The following is an 18,010-nucleotide window of genomic DNA, read 5'->3' on the forward strand; positions in this document are numbered from 1 at the left end:
AGCTGCGCCAAGCTGCTCTTCCGTTGGTAGGGCCACTGCTAACTGCTGCGCGTAGTCTTGAGCCACTTCTACGTTACGAAGTTGCTCGATGTTGAGCCGCGGCGTTCGACTTCGACGCGTGGTGATAACTGTCGAAAGTTTTGAGCGCATGCATACAGCGACTAAGTAGTGATCCGAATCTATATTCGCACTGCGGTATGTGCGGACGTTGGTTATATCTGAGAAGAATTTACCGTCGATTAGAACGTGGTCGATTTGGTTTTCTGTTTGATGGTCGGGTGATCTCCAGGTGGCTTTGTGGATATCTTTGCGGGGGAAGAAGGTGCTTCGGACTACCATTCCACGGGAGGCTGCAAAGTTTACGCATCGCTGGCCGTTATCATTCGATACGGCGTGCAGGCTGTTTCGCCCGATTACCGGTCTGTACATTTCCTCCCTTCCTACCTGCGCGTTCATGTCGCCGACAACGATTTTCACGTCACGCGGCGAGCAACCATCGTATGTTTGCTCTAACTGCGCGTAGAACGCTTCTTTCTCGTCATCGGGTCTCCCTTCGTGTGGGCAGTGGACGTTGATGATGCTGTAGTTGAAGAAACGGCCCTTAACTCTCAACATGCACATCCTTGCGTTGATCGGCTGCCACCCGATCACACGTTGTCGCATCTTGCCCAACACTATAAATCCTGTTCCCAGTTCATTGGTGGTGCCACAGCTTTGGTAGAAGGTAGCCGCTCGATGCCCGCTTTTCCACACTTTCTGTCCAGTCCAACAAAGTTCCTGCAACGCCACGATGTCGAAGTTGCGGGGATGTAGTTCGTCGTAGATTATCCTGTCACATCCTGCGAAACCTAGTGACTTGCAATTCCATGTTCCAAGTTTCCAATCGTAGTCCTTATTTCGTCGCGTGGGTCTTTGCCGATTGTATCGAGTCGTATTTCCTCCTATGTTATTCGCAATGGGGATTTTTACGGGTAGCTTATTGGGCCTACGCCAACACTCCTGTCTCGCCGGAGGGCCATCGTGCCAGTTCTGTTTAATCGACGACGTACAGATTAGATTGATAGACGAGCCGTCCAAGACGGTACTTCTCCGGCCTGGCAATATCGACGTCAGGAGCAAGACATATCGTGACGCTAAACGTCGATTGTGGCCAAACTAGTCATCAAATGATTACTAGGACTTTCGGATCTCTAATCAGTCCAACATCTTTGAGTTTCAACAACTATGGTTCATGAGTTTATTCCCAATTTATATTACTATGTCATTTTCCTTCTCATGTCTATTTGTCTATTTTATTCAATGGGTAGTACAGCATCCAACAATAGTTCTTCTCGTTTTCGGTATAGTAAGCATTTTTTTATTTAGAGCAGTGTTGTTCTTCATCGTTTGAATTATATGACTATATGTACTCAATTTTGCTTCTCACGAAGAAATGGTTTTGCAGCCGATCGATGCTCTTATGTTGGTAATTTTGGATATAATTTTGTATTGGTCTAAATATAAGATTGGCATTGTCACCAACATGGAATCGTCAAATCTTTTCGAAGTTTAGGTATTTCTCTATTGCTGGTTGCCCTAAACAAAGTTCGACTGTTGCAACACGACAGTAACGCTATTGGAGCGAGCTGGCGCCGTTATATTCAATATGCCGATTTCAATGATGTAAATAATATTCGTGCTGGGATTCTACCTATTCCGTTTCCTTTGAATAAATGTACGTTCAGATGATTGCGCCCTTGTCCTATGTCGATTGTAACTTCTTGTAACAATGAAACTAACAATGATAAGGATGGAAACGAGGATGTAGCACATAAATAGCGATTTTAACTGTTTTGGGAGTTCAAATTACGAGTCGCCCCAACTCGTTTGTTGATCAGTTAGCTTAGGCGATCTCTGCATCGTTTCTACCTCAGTTGGTATAATCTTATTCGACATAAAAATCGTTGAGCAAAACATTGTTACCTATGTTATCAGTTGTCCTAGGTATTACTGTATATCAAAGCAATAACAATGACCGAACGTCAGACGGCATTACGTCGAACAATATAACACCAAAAAGGTATCGTAAAAACCCCTCCAATAATAAACAATTACATCGGTGATGCACACCTAATACGGCAGAGTGTTGTAGTATCTTTTAAACATTTTGCATTGCATATTCATGCTAGTTATGGCCAGTGGTTATAGCGAAATATCATCGTAATATGTTATGTTTTGTTCCAGTTTGCTCGTGATCATGAAAATGCAGATACTTCTTCCGCTTCTTCTGTCGTTTAGCACATGTCCTATATAAGGCATGGTACACAAATTACGTAACGCTAAAATCGGCGATTTCAGACTCCCCCCCTCCCCCCTTGTAACGCTTTTTGTATGAAAACCAAAAATATTTTGTATGGCTCGTAACGCTAAGCCAGACTCCCCCCCCTCCCCCTATAGCGTTACGTAATTTGTGTACGATGCCTAACGCGTGTGATTCTTGCAATTATGCGCTTTTGTACACATCATACACCTTAGTTCGATTCGAATCTTATCATATAACTAGTTTCTTCTATTGGTTTCGAGAACCAGACTACTGTTCACGATGAATTGCAAAAAACGAGAAAGAATCAAACTAATGGAATGGATTGACACCGAAGGAGCGAATCATATGGGAAGCTTCGAAACGAGCAAAGAAAACAGTATTTACATCGAGGACGAAATAAAAGCGCGAAAGCAGTTTTTGAGATTCACGTTTGTGCCAATAGTCGTGTGTATAAATTATAGAGCAAATTCAAAGTATTTTCATAGGTGGAAACATTTATTGGCTTTTTCGCTTCACATTGTCGCATTTTACTACAATAGTCTATCCCCCATTTTTCAATCAGTGGTCTAATCCGCTAATTAAATCGAATTTGTTTCATTCAAGATGAACTATGCATATTGTTTTATTGTTACCATTCTTATACTTGTTCATATAATATAGTATGTTGTTTAAGCATAATAACGAGAATAAGGAGTTGTTGCTGATAGCCTATAGATACTTTGATAACTCTTAATTTTTGTCCAATATTTCAATAATAATAGTACCACGACTCCTACCTCCGATTTCAATGAAAAAATCTTTGTATAATCTATGTGTAGTTGTTTCGCAGCTAAGGGTGTGTGAGTGGAACAGCATTTCCATCACGCCGTTGAGTCGCAGTAAGTTTCACAATCAGAGGACTCAAGTGAAGCCAAAAAAGCTGGTGCTGGTAAAAGATTTGCATGTACTTGGAAAAAACTTACAAAGTTCCTTCTCACACATACCCATCGCACACTCACACATAATGGTTGCCTGTGCTGTGTAACAAACAACGAATATCGAAAGTCAAAAGAGTTACCAGTGCGAAAAAGAAGCGGAGCATTAACACCGCGTCTCGTACAGCCCGCTGCGTCCGATGTAGCGCACCCATTTGATCACATCATGGTCCGAGTAGTTCAGCTTGGGTTCGAAAACCTTTAGGTAGCGGACCTGGAACGAAAAATGTTTGTATGGTTATCTTGAATGCCTCTTGGCTTTAGACACTCTTCCTTTCCTTTGAAAGAAATCCCAAGAGAAAATACAGAACTACAAATTCCAGAAACTATTCTGGTTATAAGAGAAAGTTGGAGGAATTCGACGATAAACTCAGGAAAAACATCCAGTTAAATTTTAAAAGAAAATAATGGAGAAACTCCAGCAGATATCCAAGAAGAAACTCATGCACAAATGCGGGAGGAAACTCATGCACAACACCGGTATAAATTCCGAGATGAACTATAAGAGGTAATGTTGCAGAAATTCCGGGATGAATTATGTAAACAACCCCAAGAAAACCTCTAAGAGAAATCCTCAAAATTCTATGGCAGAAATTTTTGTAAGAACTTCAGAAAAAATCTTGGAAAACATTTAAAAAAGAGTTTTAGAAAAAAAAAAAATCCTGGAAAACATCTAAAAAAGCCGGGAAGTTTTGCCTGATATTGATCCATCATTTGGTATCAGTTGTTCCAACATTTAGGTTGCAATTGTTCGCAATTGTTTCCCATCTAAAACCTACCTTGAATCCGGATGGTGCGAACGGCACCTCAAAGTTCATCGAGATCGGCGGTCGGGTCCACTTCTTCTTCGTGTCGGTTTCGAGCAGTTCGATCTCGGCCGACAGCTGGGTTTCCTTCATACCGGCCATACGCTTGATTCTAGATATTTTGGGAATGGAATATGATCAAATTTTTACCTCAAAATTTCAAAATTTACTGCACAAAGACCACTCACTTCCATACGATGGCATTCTCGGACGCCTTGTATTTGGCTTTGCCCTTCAGGCAGATCAGCTGCACCCCGGACGTGTTGAGCGGAGTGGGAATCTTGACTTCAATCTTTTGACCCAGCAGCGATGGTTTGAAGTTGGACTTGAGCACCACCTTGACTTCCATTTTCGTGCGGCCCACCTCTCGCACCAGCGGAATCACTCGGAATGGCAACGAAATGTCCTTGGTTGTGCGGTAGCGCATCAGCTCAAACTCACCGTCCGGCGGAATAAAACTGATCGAGTGTTCCGTTTCGAACTTACTCAACTTGACGCACTGGTGGAACTGGCAATCGTCAATCACGACAACCGGTTTGCCCGAGCGGGACGCTTCGTTGTCCGCATTGCCGGAGATGCCGCTGCGGCCCTTCGCTTCCATTACGATCTTGTCGTTGATGCCAAATTTGCACTCGGGCATGCCTGGAAGATAAAGATGGAGACGTGAATTGTGCTGGTGTTAAGAGGATATTCAATGCTACTAACCAGAAAGGTACGACTTCATAACGACCTTGCCGGCAACGTGCGCCGACAGAACTTGCCCCTGGGGACTCATCAGCAGGTTCACGTACTCGAGCACATCCAAGAAAAGCTCGTTACGGCGATATTTGATGCCCTCGCGGCGCCAGCCGATTTGGCCTGTCACCTGGGACGTGATCTGTGCCTGTTCCTCCTTGGTGGCAGTCTTGATACCTTGCTGGGTAATGAACGTTTTGAGCACACCGGTATCCGAGTTTTGCGGATAACCAAAGTCCAGGATTTCTGCGAAATAAGGGAGTATACGAATAAGTAATGAGTAATTGAAGCTGTTATTCGGTAATGTATCGCTTACCATCCAGCAGTTCGTAGATCAGTACAAAGTTATTCTTGATGTTCTCCTCCGAGATTTTGCCGAAGTATGACTGCATGACATCGATGATTTTCAGAAGAAACTCAAACACCATGGCGGCGTTCACATTTTGCTTGGTGACTGCGGCTAGCCAGATGTTTGCTCGCTGTGGAAGGTTTTCATATTGAATTTCATTTGTTTCTTATTTTTCTATCGCGTTTTATTACACAAGAGTGGAACTTTTCCGTTAATAACTAGAACGGAAAGCTTTGGCTAACTTTACGGAATGCACAAATGAACAATTTGTTTCGAAGTTTAGATAAATAGTTGTAAACAGGATGTAAGTTATCTAGCCGTTGAACCTAGACTTAATATAGGTAGTACCTTATATGTGATTTCAAAAAATTCCTTTTGAAATTGATTGTAGATATCAAAATAAAGTTCTAAAAATCTGAAAAAAAAAACATAGTGGCTCAGAAAAAGGTGCTCTTTCGTATAAAAATTGAAAAACGATAAATTAAAAAATAAAAATAAAATCCAATTGTTGCCCGAAAAAGTTTGAGCGCTACAAAATCAATACAATGACAAGTGGCGGGCTTGGTGGTCTAGTGGCTACCGCTTCGGATTCGTATGCAGAAGTTCATGGGTTCAATCCCTGGCCCGTCCCTTTCATCCTACTTTGTATCTTTCTATCTATTTTCTCTCTCTCTCTCTCTCTCTCTCTCTCTCTCTCTCTCTCTTCTCTACATATACAACTCATGTATATTCATATGTTCATAGCCATCGCTAGAACCAGAAACGAATTGCAGAAACTCGTTTCCCTTCCTTTCAACTTCCACAGCACAGTGTATATAACACCTACAAGTTATGCAACCAAAACGAACAGTGCCGCTTGACTTTCATATAGTATTCACCACACAATCTATTACCTTACGAACACTATAAAATATCCCCTATCCATAGATCGCATGACCGACCCAACGATGACTCCCAGATCTCCCATCCTTTCCGTCTAACTAATACTCCAGTCCGTGCTGGTTGTGGGGATGCACAGGTGCTCTCGGTCTTTAGTAGCAACAACCAGCACACTCTAACATTCCTTTCCCTTCCCAACTGACTATAAAGACGTGGCCGGCGCCGTTATTGAACAAAAATGTATGAGCTGCTTAAATTGTACTTTGAGAATAAGTGGAGTGTCGCCCCAGCCCTTATTCATTTGGATCTCAGTGCAATTGGAACCAGCTCAGACCAATCACGGAGGGGCAACCATTGACATGTATAGTCAGATTTGGTCGTTTTTTTGATTGTTGATCGTACAAAATCAATACAATGACAGCACAGGTATGTTCCGTTTTTTGCCACACTTCAATTTCGTCAACATATTATGCCATTTTTGTAAAACACTGAAAGTTTTACCAACAATTTTCAAGATATAATTAGAAATAACCATCCAACACATTCTCGTCCAACTGTATAAAGTGGATAGCAGACTTGACAGAAACTCCCTCGCGAGGAAATGAAGAATGCAATTGATTGCTGGATAAACTGTTGATCGAACTCTAATATTCAACGGAATTGCTCAATCGCGAAAGAAAAACACAGAGTGATTCTACTAATCATTAGAACATTTAAGCGATGTTTCGCTTGAAACTGATAACTTAATACTAAAGGATAATAGCAAACAATAACACATAATGCACACGATGGGCTTTCTCGTCATCGATGGCAGTGCTGCCCTGCCAGTACATCAAACACGAATGAGGGGCGATCACTGTCCACTCAACATAAACAACCAAGCATAATTTATGGATTACTGCACGAGTTTCAACTGGCCTGCTTACTCTCACACGAAATTTGACGTTTGAGTGGTGTTGGCACCGCTCGAACGTCAAATTTCCTGTTAGAGCGCTACACTATCATGATGCGAAAAATCTGAGGGTTAAGGAATCCTAACAAGAAGTTCCGGAGGATTCCTACTCGAAACTCCTCGAGGATATTTAGAAGAAAAAACCAGCAAGCTATCCAAAAGAAACTTCTGAAGAGTTTCCATAAGGAACTTCTGGAGTTTTTCTAGAAAGAACTTCTTGAGAATTGGCAGATACAACTCCTTGTTCCCATAAGGAACATCAGAAGAAACTTCTGGGCGATTTCCAGAAGGACCATCTGGAGTATTCCAGAGAGAACCAAGCTGGATGAAAACATCTGTGAAATCTGTGATCTGATTATGAGAAATTCCACGAGGGAACTTCTGGATATAGGGCCCATATAGCCGAGGCGGTAAACGCACGGGTATTCAGCATGACCATGCTGAGGGTGACGGGTTCGATTCCCGCTCGGTCCAGGATCTTTTCGTAAAGGAAATTTCCTTGACTTCCTTGGGCATAGAGTATCTTCGTGCCTGCCACACGATATACACATGCAAAATGGTCATTGGCAGAGGAAGCTCTCAGTTAATAACTGTGGAAGTGCTCATAGAACACTAAGCTGAGAAGCAGGCTTTGTCCCAGTGAGGACGTTACGCCAAGAAGAAGAGAGAGAGAGGAGAACTTCTGGATATTTCCTGAAGGAACTTTTGTAAGATTCCTTGAAGCAACTCCTAGAGGATTCCTAGAATAAACTCTCTTAGAGGAAACGCAGTCAGAAAATCAGGATAAATTCCAAAGAAGATTAACTAAAACTCTTAGAAGAACTCCAGCATGAATATACCTTCAGAAAAGCACTCCTGCTGGAACTTCTGATGAAACAAAAAAAAAACTCCTGAGATAACCAAGAGAAATCCCAGAAAAATTCTAGGAGGAATCCTAGAAGGAACCCTTTGCAGAAACCTGAAAGTAATTCTATAGGAGTTCCAAGAGATTATATAATCTCTTGGAACTCCTATAGAATTACTTTCAGGTTTTAGGAACATTCCTTGAGATGTCCTAAAAGAGACACACATGAATTTCAGTTTGTGTAAGTTTCCAGATGCACCTCGGCGTCACAAAAATGTGGATTGCCAGATGGATTCTTCCTGTCAGCGTTAGTTATAAAACTGTAAAGATGTCAAAGGACAATTAGTTTTGTTAAGGACAAACGTCTTAAAATCCCGCTTCAAAAGTGCATCAGAACTTCAGACGCACAAATCTCAAGATGCAAGTTTCCAACAACAGTGCATTTTATTATTCTGTTCTTGCTCACTTGTAATAAGCTTAAAATGAGAAGCTGGTTTTGTTTACGAAAAAATTGTGCCCTTGAAATCGTGAGTAGGTGCCAAAGTCGGCCATTGTGGCGGCCATTTTGGGATTCTAACAAGCCTGTCCTTAATAAACTACATACATAATTGTACTTCTGGAATGCGTTATCTAGTAAAGATTCCAGTTCATATTGAAAATGTTGCAAAATATTTTGTTAGAGAAAAATTCCGTTTTAATCAACTGCAAATTGCGGACCGTGTTGCCAAAAACGAAACATAGGTACCTGCATGAGCATTGTTGTTTTATGAAAGAGGAGTTTTAGCGATACATATTTATGTGCTACATGGGCATAATACAAACATCATAAATATCAAAAAGGTAAACGCGCGTGTAGTCAGCAGGAATCGTAATTTAAAATTTCCCTAACATTCTTGGGCAAAGAGTAGCTTCGTGCCTGCAAAATGCTCATAGGCAGAAAAAAACTGTTAGTTAAAAAGTGTTGTAAGTGACTACAAGACACAGCTGGAAAAAACCCTATGTCTCATATGATTTCAAATAATATCATACTTCCACAGTTTTAAACTGATAGCTTTCTTTGTCAGTTGACCATTTTTGAATTTGTTATATCGTGTAGTAGATACTCTAGAAGACCTATCACATAAAAAGATCCTTGACCATACCGTAAATCGAACTCTGAAACACTAAGCATTCAGGGCTGGTAGCAAAAACGGATGGTCAAAATAGTTATTTTAGTGACCAAATTGACGAAAATAGTGACTTGCAGATACCTAAAAAGTGACTAAATAGTGACTTTTGGCACACACAAAAATTACAGGCTAAAAATTGTGAGCCGGATTTGACCCTGGCATAATGAGCTTATCTTCTGAAACTTTCACGCATCATGCCAACATTTTTTTTTTTTTTTTTTTTTTTTTTTTTTTATTATTATTATTATTATTATTTATTTATTTTTAACTGTAAATTTTAGAAGAGGGAAAAGCCCCCTTGAGTGATTTCCATTTGAAATCTTCCTCAAAAGGGCGCAAAACCTCTATATCTTTTCAAATTAACGTTATAATACTAAATATTAAAATTAGGCTCATCCGGAGGAATTCCATGTCGGAGCCGAGATCATTCAGGGAATCCATATGTCATCACGTAACCGAAGGCGAAGCTTGAAGCATCAGTGCGGGCAAAGGAAAACATTCAAAAAACAAGGTATCTGAAAATGAAAAGGCAAAAAAACAGCAGAAAGTTTCAAACCGAATAAGAAATATCCATTAAGTATTTATAAATGAGTTTCAAAATTGGAACATTTTTCTGAGCTAAAACATCACGAATAGATATAGGGATAGTTGAACCCAAATTGGATATTCGATCAAAAAATATCTGTCTTGGTAAATTGAACCTTGAACAATTCAAAACAATGTGGTCTATGTCATGCCAACATTTGTTAAAAAGTACAAATAACTACTATTTAAAAACTGATACTGTACATAAATGGATGGACATAAGGCCAATGAACGTACATGAATGTTGGCATCTACGATTACTCTTCAGTCGCTTCCCGTAGAAAACAATTCAGGATTTGAACATTCCTGGAAAATACTTGACGAAGATTTTAGAAGAAATTTTAACTGAGTTTTTTTTTTTTTTTGACATTCGATTTGAATTTTTATCTTTATTAACGAGATTTTTAGCCCACGCCTAGCTAATGTCGGGACCCGCGGTTTTACTTCCCTTCGGAAGGAATAACTCACATTTTTGTAAGTTTGTTGGGAGTGGGATTCGATCCCAGGACCTCGGCGTTACGGTCATGGGCTTTAACTAGATCCGCTCCACTAAAACTTATGAAGGAATTCTTAGCAATAATGATAAAGGAATTTGAGAAGAGCATTATTCAAAGGATCATTTTGCGCTTTTCGTAGAATTACTGCTGCCAAAAATCTAGGTTGAAGCTAAAACTTCTGGAGGAAATTTGGTCACAAATGAATAAAAAGAATTTCAGTGTTCATATCATATCTCACAATAATAAAAAAGCAGAATTCTGGAGCAACATTTGAAAAGGGCATACAAGCATTGGTAAACAATGACTTCACACGTCGCTCCTGAGCCCCCATCAGCTTATTTACAAAAACTAAGACCGTTATCAGATAGAGCAAACATCGATCTTTCGGATAACGGTGTTCATTTGCGTGGGTGGGCTGCTGTTATGTCCTACGGAGCGTTTTCGAAAAAAGACACAAGACCTCTTGGGCCCTTTTCAAATGTTGCTCCAGAATTCATTTAACAAAATATGACCGAATTTTTTGAGACTATCCGGCGTATCCCTTTAAAAAAATCTGAAGAGTTGCAGGAAGAAAAACAACGTTTTGGAATACCCGATGACCAAAATTAAAAAAAAAAAAAAATCTAACAGAATTCCCAATTTTTTTGAAAATTTTTAAAAAATGTTGATGATAAGTATTCTCGTTATAATTTCAGGTGTTATTCTTATTTACTCTCGGTTGGATTCTTCGCGGAATTCCAGCAGAAGTTATTGAGTTTACAGGGTAGCTATCGACTGTAGAATCTGGAAATATGGGAAGTTTCCGGTTAGGCAGTCTTGTGCAATCAAACAATAGTATATTTTCCTTCAACAGAAAATTCGATTTATTCTATATCTTCTTCGGAGAATTAAAAATATTAAAAGTCTACGTTTTTATACGCTGCGTTTGCCAGCATGAAATTCAAACATTAATCAATTTCTTGGACATATGTTTCTCCTTTCTCAGTTCTAAACGGATGCAAGAGAAAATATGATGATTTGATTACACCTGAGACAGCCTAGCCGAAAACATTCGACTGATTGTTGGGATTTATCTCAGGAAAAAAGTCTTGAGTAAGTTGCAGTGGTCGTTTTAACATTTTTTTTTGGGGAAAGTTCTGGAGAAATGTTACAGTGAAAATAGAGAAAACAACTCTTGTCGAAAATGATACACAATTCGTTAGAAGATTACATGAATAACTATGTAGAAATACTGGAACATAATATCTCAGAAGTTTCGTTACAGGAAATCAACGAAAGAATTTTGCAGGAATTTTCCCAACAAATATTTTCCGAATACGAAACATTATTCAATCAATGACTTCTCCACATCTTATTTGTGAAGTACCTTAGAAGGTACTCTTAGAAATTATTCCAAATATTTAAAAAGGATTAAACCACATATTTTTTACGTTTGCCAAAAAAAAGATTTTATCTGCACAAGGTTCACGAAATCTGCTAGAATTTCTTCCAAGAGTTGAACCTTAATATTTTACAAGAAATCTATTATAAATTTACAAAAAACTTTTCCTAGACGACCACAAGCAATTTGCCGATATTTTCGCCAAAGTCCTTCAGGAAATTTATTCAGAAATTATCTAGGAGATCATTAGGGAACATTCAAGGCCTTCAGGATTCTCACCAAATATTTTATAGTAAACATCGTAAATAAAACCCAATCTTTTAAAGTAAACTCCGTAGTAAACTTCTACAAGAATTCTGCAAGTATATTTGCTAGTAATTTTCTTAATGACAACAATCTACATCAGTTAATTATACTCGCTGACTAAATCATCATCCAGCAAAAACATTCAAAATAGTTGAAAATAGTGACTTGTCATCTGAAAAAGTGACTTTAGTTGAAACGTCTTGAAAATAGGGACTTAATAGTGACTGACCCGAAAATAGTGACCAAGTCACTAAATAGTGACTCGCTACCAGGCCTGAAGCATGGTTTTGATGATATGGTAAATACGCTAATAGGTATCCCACCTAAAATGAGTGCCATCCATGAAACATTCTGCGTTGATATTCAACTATCAACTTACCTTAATATGGAAGAAGCTGGTCCGGGCGATGTTGGTCACCGGCGATCGGACCTGCTGCCGCGCGTGGATAACATTGACCCGAAAGGCATCCACCGCATTCCGTCCGATGTCATCCCGATACACACGGGAGATCAGCACCTCTCCCTTGTGATTGTACACAAACAGTCCGCCGATCATCTTGAATTGCTTTCCTCGTGTCAATCACACTTATCCTGTAAGCAGAGATTATTCTTGTTTAGTGCCTAGTAGGCTAGGAAAAGCAAAACGGAACGAGAAGAGCAAACACAATAAAAACGCCCACTTCGATAAAAATAAATCGTTTTCTTTCAGCTGCAGTGCAGTCTGTCTGCCGAACCGAGCATAATCAAGTTTTCACTGATAAGAAATTCTCCAGTGGAGAAAGTAATTGTAATTGTAATTGTAATTTTTATTGAACATACGTAAGCCTGTAGGTAGTACCCTTTTTTCAGGTCAAGGAAAAACAACATTTTGATTTAACATTAGGAGTGCAATAGTTACAGTTAATAATAACAGAATAAAAATTAATCCTATTCAACCTATTCTAATTTGACTTCTTATCTTTAAACACCTACATATCTCTACATACACACTTTAACGTCTATCTAGTGCTGCTTTGAATGAACTGATAGTTGGCAATTGTCTTATAGTTAAAGGAAGCTGATTCCAGTGGATTACACCTGCGATCAAAATGCTTTTTCTTTTTGTCGTTGAATGTTGTGGAATCAAGAATGTACAAAGTCTTTCCAGGTGTCCTCTTCTTAAATGCTGTTGTAGGTATGCAGGTAATGTTCCTGCGTATCCCTGACGTATGAAACAGCTGATCCTGTTCTGGTAGTGAGTTTCCAAGTCGTGTCCTAATATTGTATTCCTAACTGCAGCTGTGGATTCACGCCGCCTCATGCTGTGTACGAAGCGAACAGATGCCTTGAAACATCGGTTCAGTTGGTCACGCTGTGCAGCTGATAGACCGGGATGGTATATGACGTCGCAGTAAGTAAAGAAAGGAATTATCACAGACTGTACAAGTTTTCTTCGAGTTTCCATTGTCAGGACGGAGGCAAATCTTCGAAACGTCTTCAGCGTACCGAAAACTTTCGCTGTCACGTCATTCACTTGCCGATTCCATTTCAAGTTGCAGTCCATTTTCAGTCCTAGATTCACCACGAAGTCGGCCAATGGAATGCGCTCTCTGCAGAATACGATGCTCGTCGCTGGTGTTACTGAACCTTCCTTGCAAAAAACTATCGCCTGCGTCTTCTTGGGGTTCGGGAAGAGTGAGTTCTGTTTCGCCCATCGTTCTATAATCTCCAGATTGTCGTTAATACTCGTGATAAGCTGATCTACGTCCCGAATTTCACCAGATATGTAGATCTGCAGATCATCAGCATACAGTTGATAATTGCAGTTCAACCCACGGGGTAAGCTATTGATATAGAGAGTGAATAGCAGGGCGCTCAAGCACGAGCCTTGTGGTGTGCCATCGAGAACTGGACGTTGGGAAGAAGTAACGTTTCCTATCTTTACCGCTTGAGTACGATGATCCAGAAAAGAAGAAAGGAGATCACATGCACCATCGGAGAAGGAGAACTCGTCGCGAAGCTTTCTTTCTAATTTGCGGTGATCGACGCTATTAAAGGCCAACGAAAAATCGACCAAAACCATAACCGTGCATTGACCGTTGTCGAAATGGTCATAGATGTCATGCGTAACTTTTGCAAGAGCCGTGGTTGTGCTATAACCCTTTCTGTAGCCTGATTGGTTCGATGCAAGGAAATCGTGATCGTTGGAGTCAACATGGCTAACAATTTGATCGAGAAGGATTTTTTCCAGAATTTTTGAGACGGCTGGGAGAACGCTAATAGGACGGAAATCCTTCGGTTCTGTCGGGTTGCCTACCTTTGGTATCGGAGTGATAACAGCTTTTTTCCAAACAGACGGGAAGCGTCTCGTGTCGATTATAGCATTAAACAGATGAACGAGTAACGGTAGCACGAATGGTCCTAACATCTTGATAAACGATACCGGTATGCCATCCGAGCCCGCAGCGTTGGTTTGAACCTCCATAATCTTCCTAGACACTTCATTGACGGTTGTACGACGGAAAGTGAACAGGATTTCACCTCGGTCCGTAGCAGTTCGATGTGCTGGTTCCTCTTCTGTTGGTCTGTCTGTAGTTGATAGAAGTCGATGTCCTTCACAGAAAAAGCGGTTCATCTCTTCTGGGTCGGCTTGCTCGAACGATACGTTTTTCTTTGCGTTGTTATGTACGCCTTCACGACGTAGGTTGTTCCATAGCTTTTTTGGTGGAAGATCGTGGGCGAAATGTGTTTCCCCGTATCGTTTCTTCGCTGCTGCGATCAATGATGACGCTATGTTACGTTTCCTCACGTAGTCGTTCCATTGCATGTCATTTCTTCGCCTGTTCGGATTCCGTAGGTAGAGTGCGTGTGCTAAATCTCTAACGGAAATTGCCCTTTCGATTTCCGTTGTGATCCAGGGAGTTCGTACATCTCTTACAACTATTTCACGTTCAGGGGCATGCAGATCCATTAAGTTTTGCAGCTCGGTGGTTATTGCCTGGGCTTTGGCGTCGATGTCGTCAGTGTTTAGTGCTGCTCTGAAATCTATTGCTTGATAATCTGCTTGGAGCGCAACGACATCAACGTTACGGAAGTTTCGAATTTTGATTCGTTGGGGTATTGCTTTTCTTATTTTAACATCAGAAATAAGGAACACAACCTCGTGATCCGAAATTGTGGAGGCTTTCGTCCTTGCTGTACGTATGGAACCGGGAGCGTCAGTGATGAGCAAGTCGATAGTACTTGAACCTCGATCTGTAATTCTGGTTGGTGGAGTCGGCAAGATGGTGAGATGGAAAACATCGTGGATGCGGAGTAGCGCTCCTAGGTTCCCCGAAGGTAGCGGAGCCCCGACGTTAATATTGAAGTCTCCTATTACGAAGATTCGGTCGAATGCACAGTCCTGTACATCGAAGAGAAGTTTTTCGTACTCACGAGCAAAATGAGGGTTTGAAACTACTGGGTTATAGATGGTAACGATTCCAATACTGAGCTCATTGACTTTCACCTGTACGACGAGATACTCGAACCTTTGTCCAAGTGGTACATCGGGATTGAACGTTGACTTGAGTACAGGGATGACCTTCAGACCTTTTAACACGTAGAGCCCGAGCCCTCCGCAGGTCTTCCTACCTCGGCCACGGTTTGATGGTAGCGAATGCCTAACGAAATTGTACGCCGGTACCCGTACCGGTCCTAGAGGGGCAGATGATCTCAATTTGGTTTCCGATACAGCGAAGATATGGTATTCCGCCCTGTGCAGTAGTAGCTTGATTTCGTCGATATGGGTTTCGAGTCCTCTGACATTCAGATGTCCAAGTCGTAGGTTGGGGAAATTGTTGTTCGGCATAATTGCAGATATTCGTAGTTATGAGAACGTAGCGTGTGATTATTGCTGAATGGAGACGTCCGCGGAAACTGCGTCGAAAAACATGGAAGACTCATCCGTGCACTCATTCACTTCGGTTAGCTTGATCAGTTCACTGCAGTCTTCCACTGGAATGTATCGCTTCTGGCCAGGCAGGCGAACAGATACTTTATCGTTTCGAACGAAGATGGACTGGATAATCTTCTTTTGCTTCAGGCGGAGGGCTAGGTTGCGGATGCGAAAAGCTTGGACCGAGAGCATCTCGTTCACCGTGAAACGGTATTCCAATGGGGCGGCGGACTTTAAGTTGCATAACTTTGCGTCTTTGTGTTTTTCGAAGTAGCGTTTAAGGACTAGTGTCCTGGTTTCCCTACTGTCGAAAGCAACTAGCACAGTCGGGGTGATGTTACGGTCGGTCCATTTCGATGGTTTAACCGGCAACCGAAAGCATGCTGTAACATGCGACATCTTCTCTTTGATTCCGAGGAAGCAGAGAAAATCTTCAACAATGGACCTAATGTTTTCGTTGGGGTGATACGGAACTTTGTTAATGGCTATTCGACAACAGTTCACCCCTTGCGAACAGGTACCAGCCAGTCTCGCGCCTGCTTGGATTAGTTCCAACTTGCTTTCGATATTTTCGACGAGCATGTTGTTGGCATTTCTTCTGTCCTCTATCTGGTCCATTGCTTGCAGCTTGTTTCGAAGACGGTCCAGCTGTTTTTTTACGTTCACCTGGAGAAGTTCCATTTCGGATCGCAGTTTCGATAGCTCCAAACCGAGTGCATCAATTCGTTTTTGGAGCTCTCCGGACTTTTCGGTTCGGGTTATCTGTTGTGATTTCGGTAACAGGCATCTCACAATTGAGCACCGTTCACACAGATAGAGATGATCCTTGGCGATTGCCAAGAGAGCTGGGCCAATCCGCACGCAAACAGTGTGAAACCATTTGTTGCAGGAGTCACATCCGATCCACCCGATTTCTTCACTGTTTTTCTTTTTCTTCGCTCCGGTTTTCTTGTTGCTCGGAGGCTCATCCTGCTTACAAACACCACAGACGTCCTCCTTCATACTGGACCACACGCGACGAGCTCTTTACACGTTCACAGCTGCATGTAGCAGCATTCACATACACAAACACAAACAAGTCTTTCTCTGACCACGTACGCGAAAATTTTGCTTGGCGACGAAACTTCGCACCGAAATTCCGCGTTTTCTCACAAGAGCTGGAAAATAATTACTTAACTCCACTTGTTTCCTATAGTAGAACCACAAATGAAGTCTCCGGAGTAAAAACGGACACCGACGGATTCGAAATCGACCCGGAAATTCGACAAAAGAGCGGAGCGAAAATTTCCCGTCACGGCGCGTAGGCAGTGTTGCCAGTGTTGCCAGTGTTGCCAGTAGGCGATAGAATTGCTTATGATGGTGGTAGTAGGCTGGCTGGTAGTGGAGTGATTAAATTACCGACTTCCTGCTTGATGCATTGAAATTTCTGATACAGCTGAGTGCCGTATTAACTCGCAATGCATTTTAGGTACAATCGGAAATCGATAACTTCCTTTCGAGAAATTTTGCATCATAAATCAATTTGTGACAAATCCGGAAGACCCATCTAACAATCCAATCACACAAAAAACTCATCACATTTCATATCCACGAACGTCTTCCGTCCCCGACGATCACTGCTCCACCCCCAACGCAACGTTACCACACTTCCACACCAGCCAGCATCTTCTCCAAAAGCCTTCTACCGCTGCGCTGGGTGCTGCTGTGTCACTTGCCGAAGAAAAAAATATGTCTTCCAGCTCGACGTTCAGCGACAGTCACTTTTTTACAAACTGATTTTGCCCTCACAACCGCACTGTAATCCATCCGATTTGGCACTTACCTCACCGGTCGAGTCTTGCGGAACAATTTGCAGCACTTTTTGCACAATTTTAATCCATTTTTGCACCGAAAAACACCAAAATACAATCGAACGCGAAAGGGAGGATCGAACTTTCCTCCAATTTTTTTTACGAACGAATAATGACACAATCGGATTTTCACTCGCGTCAGAAAAAGGCAAAAAACAACGCTTGTTCGTCGATTCGGTGGTCGATCAAACTCAGCCGGGCGATGACGTTTGCTTTGGGGATGAACTGGCAAATTCAAAGTGAACGTTGTTTCAGTGAACTTCATAAAGGGATTGATTTTTAAAAAAAGTGGCCAAAAGTTGGTTTTAAAAGAGCACAAACAGACGTAATGAGCCATATTACGAGACGTTTCGGATCAGCTGATCGCTCATTTCATGAATGAAAATTTGACAGGAGGATGCGCCCAAGCCCGTGAGTGTTAATATCAATATCAACACTGTTGTCGTTTCGTAAAATAGACTATAC

General features: G+C 41.4%; 1 protein-coding gene across 1 annotated transcript; it reads right to left on the minus strand.

Annotated features, from left to right (window-relative positions):
• Positions 1-1,207: 1,207 nt before the first annotated feature.
• LOC109414823 (AP-2 complex subunit mu) lies at positions 1,208-17,677 on the minus strand. The gene is made up of 7 exons (XM_019688660.3): positions 17,518-17,677; positions 12,159-12,370; positions 5,134-5,296; positions 4,788-5,063; positions 4,271-4,724; positions 4,056-4,194; positions 1,208-3,490 (listed from the first exon to the last, which is right to left on the minus strand). The coding sequence occupies exons 2-7, from the start codon at positions 12,333-12,335 to the stop codon at positions 3,383-3,385; spliced, it is 1,317 nt and encodes a 438-aa protein (XP_019544205.1). The 5' UTR covers positions 12,336-12,370; positions 17,518-17,677; the 3' UTR covers positions 1,208-3,382.
• Between the last annotated feature and the right edge of the window lie 333 nt (positions 17,678-18,010).

The sequence above is a fragment of the Aedes albopictus genome, chromosome 2, assembly GCF_035046485.1.
Source record: "Aedes albopictus strain Foshan chromosome 2, AalbF5, whole genome shotgun sequence".
NCBI lineage: Eukaryota > Metazoa > Arthropoda > Insecta > Diptera > Culicidae > Aedes > Aedes albopictus.